We start from the raw sequence: 12,072 nt of genomic DNA, 5'->3' as shown, positions 1-12,072 counted from the left end.
CCCCATATTCGCTAAGAGACTTCTGGTCTGAAGATCTGCGGTCACCAGCAGGAGAAGGTGCTTTGAGGGAGCCCTCTGAGCAAAGGTTCATGTGGCGAACGGAAACCACTGCGCTGAGGCCACAGCCAGGGCGAGCCCATCCACCAGCCCGTCCACTGGGGCCTCACTCGAGTTTTACTGTGCAGACACGCACGCCTGGAGATGTGCTCTCGCCTGGCCTCTAGGCCGGGCCACAACGGCCTCGTAGAGATTTTACACCAGGGATTATTAGAAAGAGACAAAGGCCCTGACTTTTCCACTTGAGAACGAGTTACATAAGCTACCTGTGTATATTTAAGAAGTGCTCTGTTTTGTGAAGGCTCTGAGTTCTGCCCTTGATCCTTCATCATAAATAGCTAGTGGTTCATTTATTTATTCATCTATGCAAAGGGTATTGAGCGAATGCAACTGTCCGCCAGGCATTTTGGCAGGCCAGCGCGAGAGATACCAAGATGTAGAACATATGGGCTTGCTCTAGCCGCAGGTTACAGATCAGGGAAAGTTCTGAGACGTGCGCCCAAGAAGCTGTAATACTGGGTGAGAAGTCCCGAGGATGCGCTTAGGAATTTAGATTCCTTCCAGCTATGAAGATAAGGGAAAGCGTTATGGTGAAAATCGCTTCTCAAGACTTTCTATGTGAGTAAACCTATGAAATTGCATTGGTCTGGGAGAGTGGATGGCGGTTTAAATCTATGAATTATTCAGGTCCCTAATTCTACCGCTGCTGCTGCGTCCCCTCCTCCAGCAGAAAGCATGCAGGCGGTGAGGAAGAAGGTGAAACGCACATCAGCCCAGTATTCCAGTTTCCAGACAGAATAGAGGTTTATTTGTTTAGCTCAGGTGAGAGTCACGTGTATGAGCGCAGTGGAGATTTGGACTGTCGGCCGCCCGTGTCCGTTACCCGTGCGGGAACCCCACGCTCAGTGGGGCCTCCATATCAGGGACAATTGCATTTGGCAGCGCCAAGTCCGCAGGTGGCCATATCTCTGTGCTTCTGGAGCCTTCAAAATCAAGTTAACTGATCTGTCTTCTCCTCACGCCCCCACCCCCCATGGCTGGCAGTGGGGAGGCGGCGGCCACGTGCAGGGTTTTCAGAGGCTTTCCTCAAGCTGGGAGCCCTCTGTTCAGGCAGGCTGACCTCTGAGTTCCCTGCAGGATCTCCCGTAGAACAAATCCAGCCCTTTGGTCACCTGGAGGGGCAAAGGCTGGCTGTGCCTACACGTGGGAATCACTTGGGGCACCTTATGACAAAACACACCTCATCGTCCTTAGGCCACAGGAATTAAATCAGAGCTGCTGAGCAGGTCCTGTCCTGGGAGTTGGTAAAATCTCCCCCAGGGCCCAGCACCACAGGGATCCTGGGATGTGCAGGGCTCTGTCCCCAAGTCCCCGGTTAGGGGCGCCAGCAGGGTTAGTGGTCTTACCTCTTGGCCTCTCCAGTGACTTCCAAGATATGGCATGACTTCTGTTTTTAACGTATGACTCAAAGGTGTTTCATTAAAGTCAGCTCTCATTCTATTATGTGTCACTAGTTGAACATTAATAGGAGCCAGATTTCCAGAACGCCCCCTTTTTTTTAAATTTTTTTTAATGTTTTTATTTATTTCTAGGAGAGAGAGAGAGAGAGAGACAGCGTGAGCAGGGGAGGGTCAGAGAGAGAGGGAGTCACAGACTGAAACAGGCTCCAGGCTCTGAGCTGGCAGTCAGCACAGAGCCTGACGCGGGGCTCGAACCCACGCACCGCGAGATCGTGACCTAAGCGAAAGTCGGACGCTTAACCGACTAAGCCACCCAGGCGCCCCCAGAACGTCCCTTTCTTGAAGCACGCAAAACCGATTTTCCCTCTAAACACATATGCTGTTCCCTTCCTGCCCCAAACGTAGTTCCTTCTCTGGGCTGCCTGTGGCTGTTCCCCAAAGATGCTAAGCTGCAGAGTCTGGTGTTCAGGGATCAGATCTATGAACTTTGACCCCCTCACTCCAAGACCCTTTGGCAGTTTGTCTTACTCCCCAACCTGGCCCGGAAGCCACCAGTCCGGGGCCGCTCGTTCCTACGTGCGTTATGGGTTATGCTCAGTAAAGCGGGAGCAGAGCCCTCCTTGAGGAGCAGATGGGGTCCTCGGGAGTTTCCACCCGCTTTGTCTCCTATCCCGGACATGCTTTCTACCCTTTCCCCCCCCCCCCAAAAATCATCCTTATAGATGCACTGGCGGGCTCAGCCTCCCCATGCCTGATCAGAATGTACAGAGGCCACTTTGCCCATCATCTTGCATTATGTCTCTTTGGGCCTGCGTTGCAGGCAGTCAGCTTCCATCAGCGGAAAGTGCAGTCTCCCTAATCAGACAGAGTGAGGTCCCCAGGGGTCCTCAGGCTTCCAGCACCAGAGCCCCCACAGGCAGGGGGTTGGAGGCGGTACCGGGAAGATAGGGGCTTCTGTGAACTGATGCCCATGTGCTGGGCTGTGGAGGGGCGACCCGTGCTGGGCTGTGGAGGACGCGATGAAGGTGGCCTGGGGACTGTGGCTGGGCCAGCTGCCTGCCCTGAGTCCATGCCCAGGACACTGTAGCAGCACCAGAATGGAAGGGAAGGAGGGGTTCCTTGTTATCTAGAGAGGAACATTAGGAGAGCCCTGGAGGGAGTACGCCTGGGCGGGCTCCCTCTGTCTCATCAGATATGAATATGGTGTCTGGAGTGAGGGTAAATGGGAATTTAATCTGGTTTGGGTTTAATCAGTAAAACCAAGTCAATACACAGCACTGGCTGCTTCATTCTAAAGGTAAGTGAATTGCCAAAGCCTCAGACAATTGCATTTTGCAAAGTATTCAGTGAGGCAGGCTAGACAGTGGCGTTCTTGCCTCACTGAGAAGGTGGTTTTCCCAGCCTTTGCTCTGCTTAAAGGCGGCCCCGCTGTCCGGCGAGCGGCCGTGGAGTGGAGCAGTGTCTCTGCATGACTGGCACCACTAGACGGACACATTGACAGTGACCGACTCCTCTGTGGCACAGCCCTCAGCTCCCTGTCCCTGGAGAAGGGAGGAGGATGGTCCGGGGTTCGAGGGAGCCTACCCCAGGTCCTAAAAGGAAAAGAAGGATGCTTCACCCAGCGCGAGTTCGCTGTGGCCCAATCTAAGTTAGTGCCTCTTGCCTCTGACTGGGTGCTCGGTGCCCAAAGTGACCTTGTGTTTCCCTCGGTTCAACTTGGCATGAGTCCGCTCACGTGCCTTGAGCAGCTTTCTCAGGCTGACAGCCCTTACTGGCTGCTCGGGACTGTGAGTCCGTGCTCCAGGCGGAAGCCAGCAGCCGTGAGAAATGTCGTGGGGATTCATACTGTGACAAGAGCGAGCCGCCCCTTTCTGGTATTCTTTAAAAACCATAAAGACGTATAGAAACCTTAACTGCTGAAGAGTAATGATTACTATGCCCAAATTTTGGTTCATTGCTCTCCTTGGTTTCCTTCAAAACATACTGGGCTTTCCTCTCATTGCCTTTCAGAGTTACGGACTTAGTACTTCCTTCCTAAAAGCACCTCTGAGGGGCTGGGGCAGTTAGGTCGTGCCCTCACATCATCCTTCGCATGTTGGGGGCAGTGGTTTATCACCACTGAGTCAAAGATTTGCCTTCCACCAGACCAGAGGGCCATGTGTCTGGCCACAGACATAATGCAGCATTGCCAGTCAGGGCATACCCCCTCCAGGGGTACATGGGACGCTTCTGGAACTTAGCCTCTTTCCTGAAACCACCCATGGCAGTTTCTGGAAGAGCCCAATAAATTAGAATCATACCGAGGCCTGATGAAAGATTTTCCTTTATACCGAACTGGGTAACATAAGTCCAAATAGCGTATGGGTCCTTGTTCCTCTAGTGCTCTGTGGGCTTAACTGACATCAGTAGTAAAGCAGGAAGAAAAGTTATTTCCATTTTTTTTAAAGCCAGTGATCTACTTTTTCAAGAGACTAAAAGGCTTTGGACGAAGATGCCGTAACAACCTCATATAAACAGGAATTGGACAATGAAGCAGTGTGGTGATCAGCCTTTCTGCTGGGTGGACTAGAGCTCTGAGCCGTAAGGAAAATACTGTTTAATCAAGAAGGGCCAGTAAATAAATGAGAACCCATGCCTCCATGTCCATTTTCCTATGATAATGCAGCTTTTCTCACACAGTGGAGTTCATTGTTGATTTTGCCAGTGATATTTCTGTTTTAGCGAATGAAGTTTTCAGGAATCTATCCCGTTTTAAAATAAAAATACTCCAGTGCATCCACTTTACGAGTGGGCTTCCTTTCTCATGGAGAACCTTCCTCCCTTCAGATCACAGGTCAGCTTGTGAATTATGCCCAGACAGATGAGGGACCTAGACCCCCTCTGAGTGGGTGGCTGAATGTTACTGGTGAGAAGCAATGTAATTGCGAGAAGCAACTGGTCCACCAGAGAGCTTCAGGGCCCGGGCCCATTTCCTGGTTCAGTGTTTCTCAAATGCCAGGTTTCAACACAGTAGGCTGTGAAATAAATTTAGTGCTTCTCAACTGGCATTTTGGAAAACAAAATAGATAGGAATGCTAAAGTTAGATTATTGCAAACAGGAAGGGAAAGTGTTGCTTTGGGGAACTTGGGTTTTAGGGGCATGCACACTCAGGCGTGATGTAATACACGGCGGTGTTTTTTACCAGTGGGTCACGGACCAGGAATTTGGAAAAACATTCTTCTGGTGTGCTATTATTGGGAGAGGTTTTTTTGGTTTGGGTTTGGGGTTTTTTTTGCAATTGCTCCTGAACGTCCCATATTTGAAGTTAAAGCAATAGCCACAACAATAAGAAACACAGAAAACACATAGGGAGTGCTGGTTTGCAGAGATCGGGAAGGGGGAAAATAAAAATCCTGAACCAGCTGCATCACCTGTGATTACAGTCTGGAAATGTGCCCTCAGCCAGGGAAACGGGAGCAGCCCCATGTTGCCAGGGCGGGAGGTCCAGGTTCCGCGGAAGCAGGTGCAGCGAGCGCACACAGATCCGCCAGCCTGCCTCAGTGCTGGTGAGAGGGTCCCAAGGCGTTCGCTGGCAGCCTTGCTGGGGGAGGCAACACCGTGTGTTTGAGAGAGTTTTGCCTGTGGAGTCAGACATTGACGAGCCCTTGGCCATGGGCATAAAAGTACCTACTTTGTGATGTTGCTGTGACTGAGTGCAGTAACCAAGAGCAGGTGCTTTCACAGAGGTTAGGTCACTTAATGTGCCTTGTGCATTGATGCTCCCGTCTGTCACTGGGCAACAGAGAGGGGAGCGTCCAGTAGAGGACCCTCTTCTTTTCCTTATATACCACTGCCTCATAGTGATTGGTGACGGGGAAGGGACAGGAGTAGGAAGGGGGTGGGTCGGAAGCCAGGCCCAGGCCCGTGAAGAGATGACTGTGGGGAGCTGGCCCCTATGGGGAGCCGCCATCTTCTGTGGACAGCCGGGCTGTGGCAGTTACTTCCCTGTAGCGCCCCCCCCCCATGCCTAATTCAGGGCCATGTCATCACCAAAGCCTGGCTCTACTGCTCTCCTCCCTTGGCGCAAGCCCGGGATAGCCGTCATCTCAGCAGAATATCTTGCCCTTGACATTTGGGGCCACAGACCTTTCTACTGGTGGAATTCTACTCATGTTCTCCAAGCAGCAAGGACACTGCTGCCACCCACCCCCCCAGTCTGTGTCTAACCATACCTGTGGCCTCCTTCAGGTAGAAGATATCACGGCCAGCCATGAGGCCGCTGTCCTGGAGATGGAGAGTAACCACACGGTAGCCATCGCGATCCTGCAGGATGACCACCACCACAAGGTCCAAGGTAGCTAGCAGCCTCGAGATGTGGGCCATCCAGGGCGGGTCATGCGAGCCACACCCTTCCTGCCTGCCCTTCTTGCTCCTCTTCCCATTTTCCCTTCCTTTCCTTCCTGCTGTGTCTTCTGTGTTGCTTCCTGTGGAAAGAAGAGATGGAAATCCAGGACCCATCCAGGGAACTCCTTCTTCCTCAGAAGCAGTTCCCCCTCAGCCTGGCCTGGAATGAGAACCCTAGAGCATTGTCTCAGGGGCCGACGCCCGGCCCCGGTCCCACCCGGGGCTCCTCTGTGGCTGCCATGGGGTGCTGCTGGCCGTCATGATTGCTCACAGCTCCCAAGATGATTCTGACGGGTCCCCAGTCTTGAGAACCACTATTCCAAAGCAGGCCTGGAGATCCTGGGCTTTATCTTGTCTCAAAACGTCTTAAAACAAAATGTCAGGCCGTTGCAGGTCAGTGCACTTCCCCCACATTTGTGGTGCCCTCGGGGCCATAGCAGCGTCCAGCTAGATCTGCATCTCCACACCTCACAGTCCTGCACCGTGTTCCCTGTGGGCTAAGTGGAGTTCCAAATGGTGGGATTTCCTTTTACATTTTTGTAACTTGAATTATCTTTCAGTACGTAGAGGCTTTTGTGGGTCACAAAGACAGTAGCATTTACTGATTCTACTAAGATTTTGACCTTGTGAAGGAACCTTTTTTTTGACATACATGTACATTAACATTTACAATTTATTTTTCAATGTCTACCCCCCTTGCTTGTTTTCTCCTAGTCAGCTGATTGTGAAAAGTATATTTAAAACAATGAAATGTAATACATAGATTAATAAATTTTAAGAATTTGAAACTTCACATTAGAGTTTAATTTTTTTTAATTTTTAAAAAATAATTATTTATTAGAGAGAGGGAGAGAGCAAGCAAGGGAGGGGTGGAGGGAGAGGGAGAGAGAATCCTAAGCAATCTCTGTGCTTTCAGCACAGAGCCCCACATGGGGCTTGATCTCATGAACCATGAGATCATGACCTGAGCCAAAATCAAGTGTCGGATGCTTAACGGACTGAGCCACCTCAGGCGCCCCTTAAAATTATTTAAGGCTATTGTGTTGCCTTTTGTTTCTGTATTTTCATAAAAATAGGCCTGGTAGATTTTTGTGATGAATGAAATCTCACTTAGACGCCATATCCAAGACCTTTGAATTATATATAAATGTCAAGGCATTGTAGATGTATTTAATGATAGCTAAAAAATTTATTACTGTGGTCAGGATGGTGCTTTCAATGACCATTAAAACTAATCATGTAGACGGAGCCAGGTTGACCAGAAGGCTACATGGCTTTATATCAATGAAATCAGCACAAACTTTTTTTTCCCCCCAAATGTAATTTCAGCTATAAACAACTGGATTTCTTAGAGACTTTCACCATCATTACTTAAAAGATTTCAGTCAATGGAAACCACAAAGTCTTTCCTAGTTGCCGCTCATGCCAGCCAGAATGATAATTGCTGACCTCCAGTGCTCTCCTGTTCTAAGCATGTGATCCTGGCTGATTAATGAGACCTTTCCTCCCTGCAGTTATACCATGAAAACAAATTGCTTGTGTAGCCAGAATGAGATAAGCTTCGCCCAGCTAATAAGTCTCTTCCCATCTGGAGGAAAGTAGAATCCGTTTGCTTAATAACTCATATATGACATCTCTTTCTGCCTTACTTACAAATTATTACCAGAATGACATTTGTCACGGGATAGAATTGTTCCAGACTCTGCGGGAGGAACCAGTCCAATTAGTCTTTCTGTCTGAGCATCTTAATATCGAATCTTTGCTCAAGCAAATCCTAGAGATCTGTGGTTTCCGGAGGATGGCCCAGAGGCCACCAAGGGGTCGTTGCAGAAACAGCGGCCCCATTCACATGCCCATTCCCCAGCTAGCTCCGGGTGGGGGGTGGCACTGTGGCTGCTGACAGTGCTCTCCTTGGAGGCCACCGTCTTCAGCCCCAGATTGCTGCTTCATCGTGGAAAGAAGAGTGATTGAACTTGGATTACCCAGTTGTTCTTCTATGAGGAAAGCTTGGAGAGTCAATGAGTATTGTACATGGGGAATCCAACTTGGCCAGGGCGGTGAGAAAGCAGGTTGTAGGAACCGTGTGTGTGTGTGTGTGTGTGTGTGTGTGTAACATGTACGTGCACGGGTGTTTATGGAGATGTGTTCATGATCACGATTGTATTGTTTGCTTCCCTCCCTCACTCCTTTGCTCTCCCCTCTTTCTCTTTCTTTGTCTTGTCCCCTTCCTCCTCCTTTCACTGTCCTCTAACTGGCGCTGCGTACAATTTCAAAATAATGGAGAAGTCTATTTAGGCTTCAGTCTGCAATATACCAGGGTCCCTTATTCACCTAAGTCCTAAGTCTGGCAGAGTCATCTTTGATCGTTTTCAAAAGACCAAATTAACTATTGATCTCTTCTCTCCAGAACTGATGTCCACCCATGAGCTTGAAAAGAAAGAATTAGAAGAAAATTTTGAAAAGCTGAGGCTGTCATTACAGGTTAGTATTCATTCCCTTAAAGGTGTATTTGTTTTTAAAGTTTATTTGTTTTGAGAGAGAATGTGTGCGTGAATGAGTGGGGGGAGGGACAGAGAGAGAGGGAGAGAGTGAGCGAAAGAGAGAGAGCGAGCGAGCGAATCCCAAGTAGACTCCACGCTATCAGCGCAGAGCCTGACACAGGGCTCAATCGATCTCATGAACTGTGAGATCATGACATGAGCTGAAGTCAAGAGTCAGACCCTTAGCCAACCGGGCCACCCAGGTGCCCCAGTCAGTATTCGTTCTCTTAACTCTGGTATCAAGATAATGGCAGTGTCATCGTGCCTGTACACAGACATTTATCCAGCACCTACTGTGTACTAAGCACTGAGATATAGAAGTAAATGAGTAAATGAGACTTAAGCCCTGCCCTTTGGGAAGTCACTGTCCACTCAGACAGCTGTGACCTAAACAGTGACAGCACAAAAGGTAATGCGTGCTTACGCCCAGTGAATGATGCCATTCATGAGCACCACAGGGGTTCTGAGATGCTGTTCCCCTCTCGTCGTGTCTGACCTGAGCTGTGTCGGAGAAGGGAGGACTTGAGGACAGCATTCTAGGCAGGGGGCTGCGGTCACAGGGCTGTGAAGGATAGATGTCACAGGACATGTTCTGGGAATGATCAAAGGGGCTTCAGTCACCCGGAAGTGGGTGAGATGAAGACAACTTTCTTTGCCTTCCACCGCCAACCTACAGAAAATGTGGCTCTCTGCTACCAGGAGCCGCCTGGCTTCCCTCTGACCTCTGTGGGGAGAAGGAAGGGTCTCCCAGACCATGTGCCTCCCCCTCCTGCCTTCTAGAGACCCAGGCCAGCCCCCGCCCCAGGGCAGGGCTGCCTAGGAAGCAAGGGTGAGGTCAGTGGCCCCGCTTCTCTTCCCAACCATGGCAGCCCCAATCACAACAAGATTCTTTGTTAAATATGAGGAACACTCAAATGGGGAGATTGTGGGAGGTGAGTACCAAAACCGTATCACAAGGCAAGGATTTTGCTTCTTTGATGGGGCACTTTCCCCTGGCAGTGTTCACTGTCCAGAGCTGGCCCACCAAGAAGAGAACCCAGGACTGTGTAAGAGCCAGTGTCAAAACTGTTGAGCGTACTATTCAGAAGTTTTAAAGTGAGACCCTGCCTGTTGCAAGCCCACTCCCAACCCGTCGATCCATCGATGGTCCTGCAGTGTGCCTATGCCGCCCTCACGTGGTTTATCCTCGGCACCTTAACCCCAAACTGCCTCCAGGGACCCCACATCCCCCACCGTCAGCTGCACACCCCCTAGGGCGCACAAACCAGGACCGTACTGTGTTGGAACAAAACCCCCATCCAGTCCAAAACCCAAAGAATTGAGAGTTTTGTTTCATATGTGAGTCTTCATGCTGCCGCTAGCATTAAACTGTTGTGAACTGCACATACTTTAGTGGTGATTCTCCGTGGGCAGATTTCATTTGGGCTGGAGAATATTTGATGTCAATAGGACGGAATTGCTTGAGCCCCCCCCCCCGCCCCCGCTCTTTTTTGGGCTACTGGTGGCTATAGAAACAGGTCTGGGGAAAGAGATTTGAGCTTTGAGTTTAAATCCCCACTGTACCCCTCTTACTAGCTTTGAAATTGTGGACAGTTACGTAAGCTCTGTAACCCTTACTTTCCTCATCTGTAAAATGGGCATGATAACAGTACCTTCCTCAAGGTAGGAGCAGATTAAGGTAAACAATGTAAAGTGTCTAACATGAGGTGGGCTCATGTTAATGCTAAAAAGCATCAGGGGCACCTGGGAGGTTCAGTCAGTTAACCGTCTGACTTTGGCTCAGGTCACAATCTCACAATTTGTGACTTCAAGTCCCGCATCAGGCTCTGTGCTGACAGCTCGGAGCCTGGAGCCTGCTGTGGATTCTGTGTCTCCCTCTCCTGCTTGTGCTCTGTCTCCCTCTGTCTCTTAAAAATAAACGTTAAAAAAGTTTTATTTTTTTTAAGTAGCGGCTACTGCTATTATAATAGTTTCAAGCATTGTTGCATTTACTATTATTATTATGATGCCATTGTTTAACCCCTGAGTGGCCTATGCTGGGCCAGGTCGCCAGCTAGGGCTCTCTGCCTTTTGGCTGGACATAAAGGAGGCAACCCAAGTTGAAAAACAGTCCGTTCTGTCTGATTCTGGTGGCACCATTGTGCACCTGTGGTCTGTTTTGAGTAACGGTGAACAAGGCAGAAAACCATGTCTAACATGCAGTTTGCCATGTTAGATCCATCCTGAGTGGCATTCGCCTGATGCATCTTTCAGTGTTTTGCTTTTTTTAATGGAAGAGGAGAGACTTGAAAGAAATGCTTCCTTGGACAGCGCGGACGGGTGTGGGATAGGAGCCATGTAGCGGTACATTTTTACAGTCATGTTCTAGAAGGTGATTGTAGCCGCACAGTGACTGTGCCCAGACCCAGCTGGGTTGGCCCGGGGCTGTGATCTCCACTCACCAGCTCCTGCACGTACAAACGCCCACTGATCACTATACTGCTCGGATGCACCAGCATTTGCAATTAATGGCACCGTGAGGGCGTTTATTTCTTAAAAACGAAATTGGAAGTAACTGGAAACAAAAAATTAAAAAACGGAAAAAGAGGAAAAGGAAGCTGCCAAAGATGGTTTGTAAAGCAGGTCCTCTGGCAAACTGAAGAAACAGTCAAGCCAGCACTTCATACGTTACAGTATTTTCATGTGGAATTGTATAGCTTACAATATCTAGCTCTTCATATTAGTGGGATGAGCTCACTTCTCTTGCCGGAAGAGTTCCTGGGGAGACCCTGGTTCCTATGATCCAGTGTTACAGAAATGGTGGAGTACCTTGGAATACTCTGCATGAATGGGGCCCCATCTCCCGCTGTGCGGGGAGCCAAGAGAAAGCCCACTTCCCAGCATCCTTTGCTCAGCTGCAGTGACCAGGCATTGCTGGGGTTGCAAGGTTGAGTGCAGTTGCCTGGCTGTCAGGGCAGGAAATGATTCCTCCTCAGACACGCCTCCATCCTCTCCGCCTGTGCACACAGGGCTGCCCCGTAAGCAGTGTGGCGGGGCGGGGGGCGGGGGGGGAGCTCCAGGAGCATTGGTCCAGCCAGGGAGAGGCTCTAAACAGGAGAACAGACTCAGTGCCTGTGGCAGCCTGTGCCAGGGACATGCAACCCAGCCCTGTGGCCCAGGAGGGTCAAGGGGAGGCGAGAAGCGAGCCGAGAAGGAGAGGGAGCTGGCCAGCTGAGGGACTCCTAGCAGGAGAGCTGGAAGGAAGGGCAGGTTGGGGGGTGGGGGTGCAGTGAGAACTGAGCGAGCTGGGAGGCGAGAAAGGCTGATCAGAAGCTACGGGAACATGGTATAGAGTCTGCACTTCGTCTTGATGCCAGTGGAGTTTTACATGGAGGGGGTGATGCATTCAGGTTTTCAGGGGAGCTTAGAAGGCTCCCCGCCCCCCGACTCCAGAATGAGGGCGGAAGCATCCCACCCCAGGCACCATGTCCAGGAAAGAGCCAGCCACGTGGCTAAAGTTCAGGAAGGGGGCGAGGGACCCGGAGAGTTTGTGGACTCCAGGAACATTAGCCGGTGGAACTGGCAGGACTTGAGCGTTGACCCCAAAATGAGTATGTTTGGTGGTAGGAGGGGGTCTCAGGCAGACAGGGAA

General features: G+C 50.3%; 1 protein-coding gene across 4 annotated transcripts in view; it reads left to right on the top strand.

Annotated features, from left to right (window-relative positions):
• MTUS2 (microtubule associated scaffold protein 2) overlaps positions 1-12,072 on the top strand; it is a 350,179-nt gene that overhangs the window by 330,827 nt on the left and 7,280 nt on the right. For all 4 annotated transcript variants that reach the window (XM_039255683.1, XM_039255679.1, XM_039255682.1 and 1 more), the window contains 2 exons: positions 5,746-5,851; positions 8,309-8,382. In XM_039255683.1, the coding sequence (XP_039111614.1) occupies positions 5,746-5,851; positions 8,309-8,382 (180 nt within the window). The remainder of the gene's footprint in view (positions 1-5,745; positions 5,852-8,308; positions 8,383-12,072) is intronic.

Source organism: Hyaena hyaena, unplaced genomic scaffold (assembly GCF_003009895.1).
Source record: "Hyaena hyaena isolate Hyena2069 unplaced genomic scaffold, ASM300989v1 scaffold_11, whole genome shotgun sequence".
Classification (NCBI taxonomy): domain Eukaryota; kingdom Metazoa; phylum Chordata; class Mammalia; order Carnivora; family Hyaenidae; genus Hyaena; species Hyaena hyaena.
This window is presented reverse-complemented; position numbering and strand designations above follow the sequence as displayed.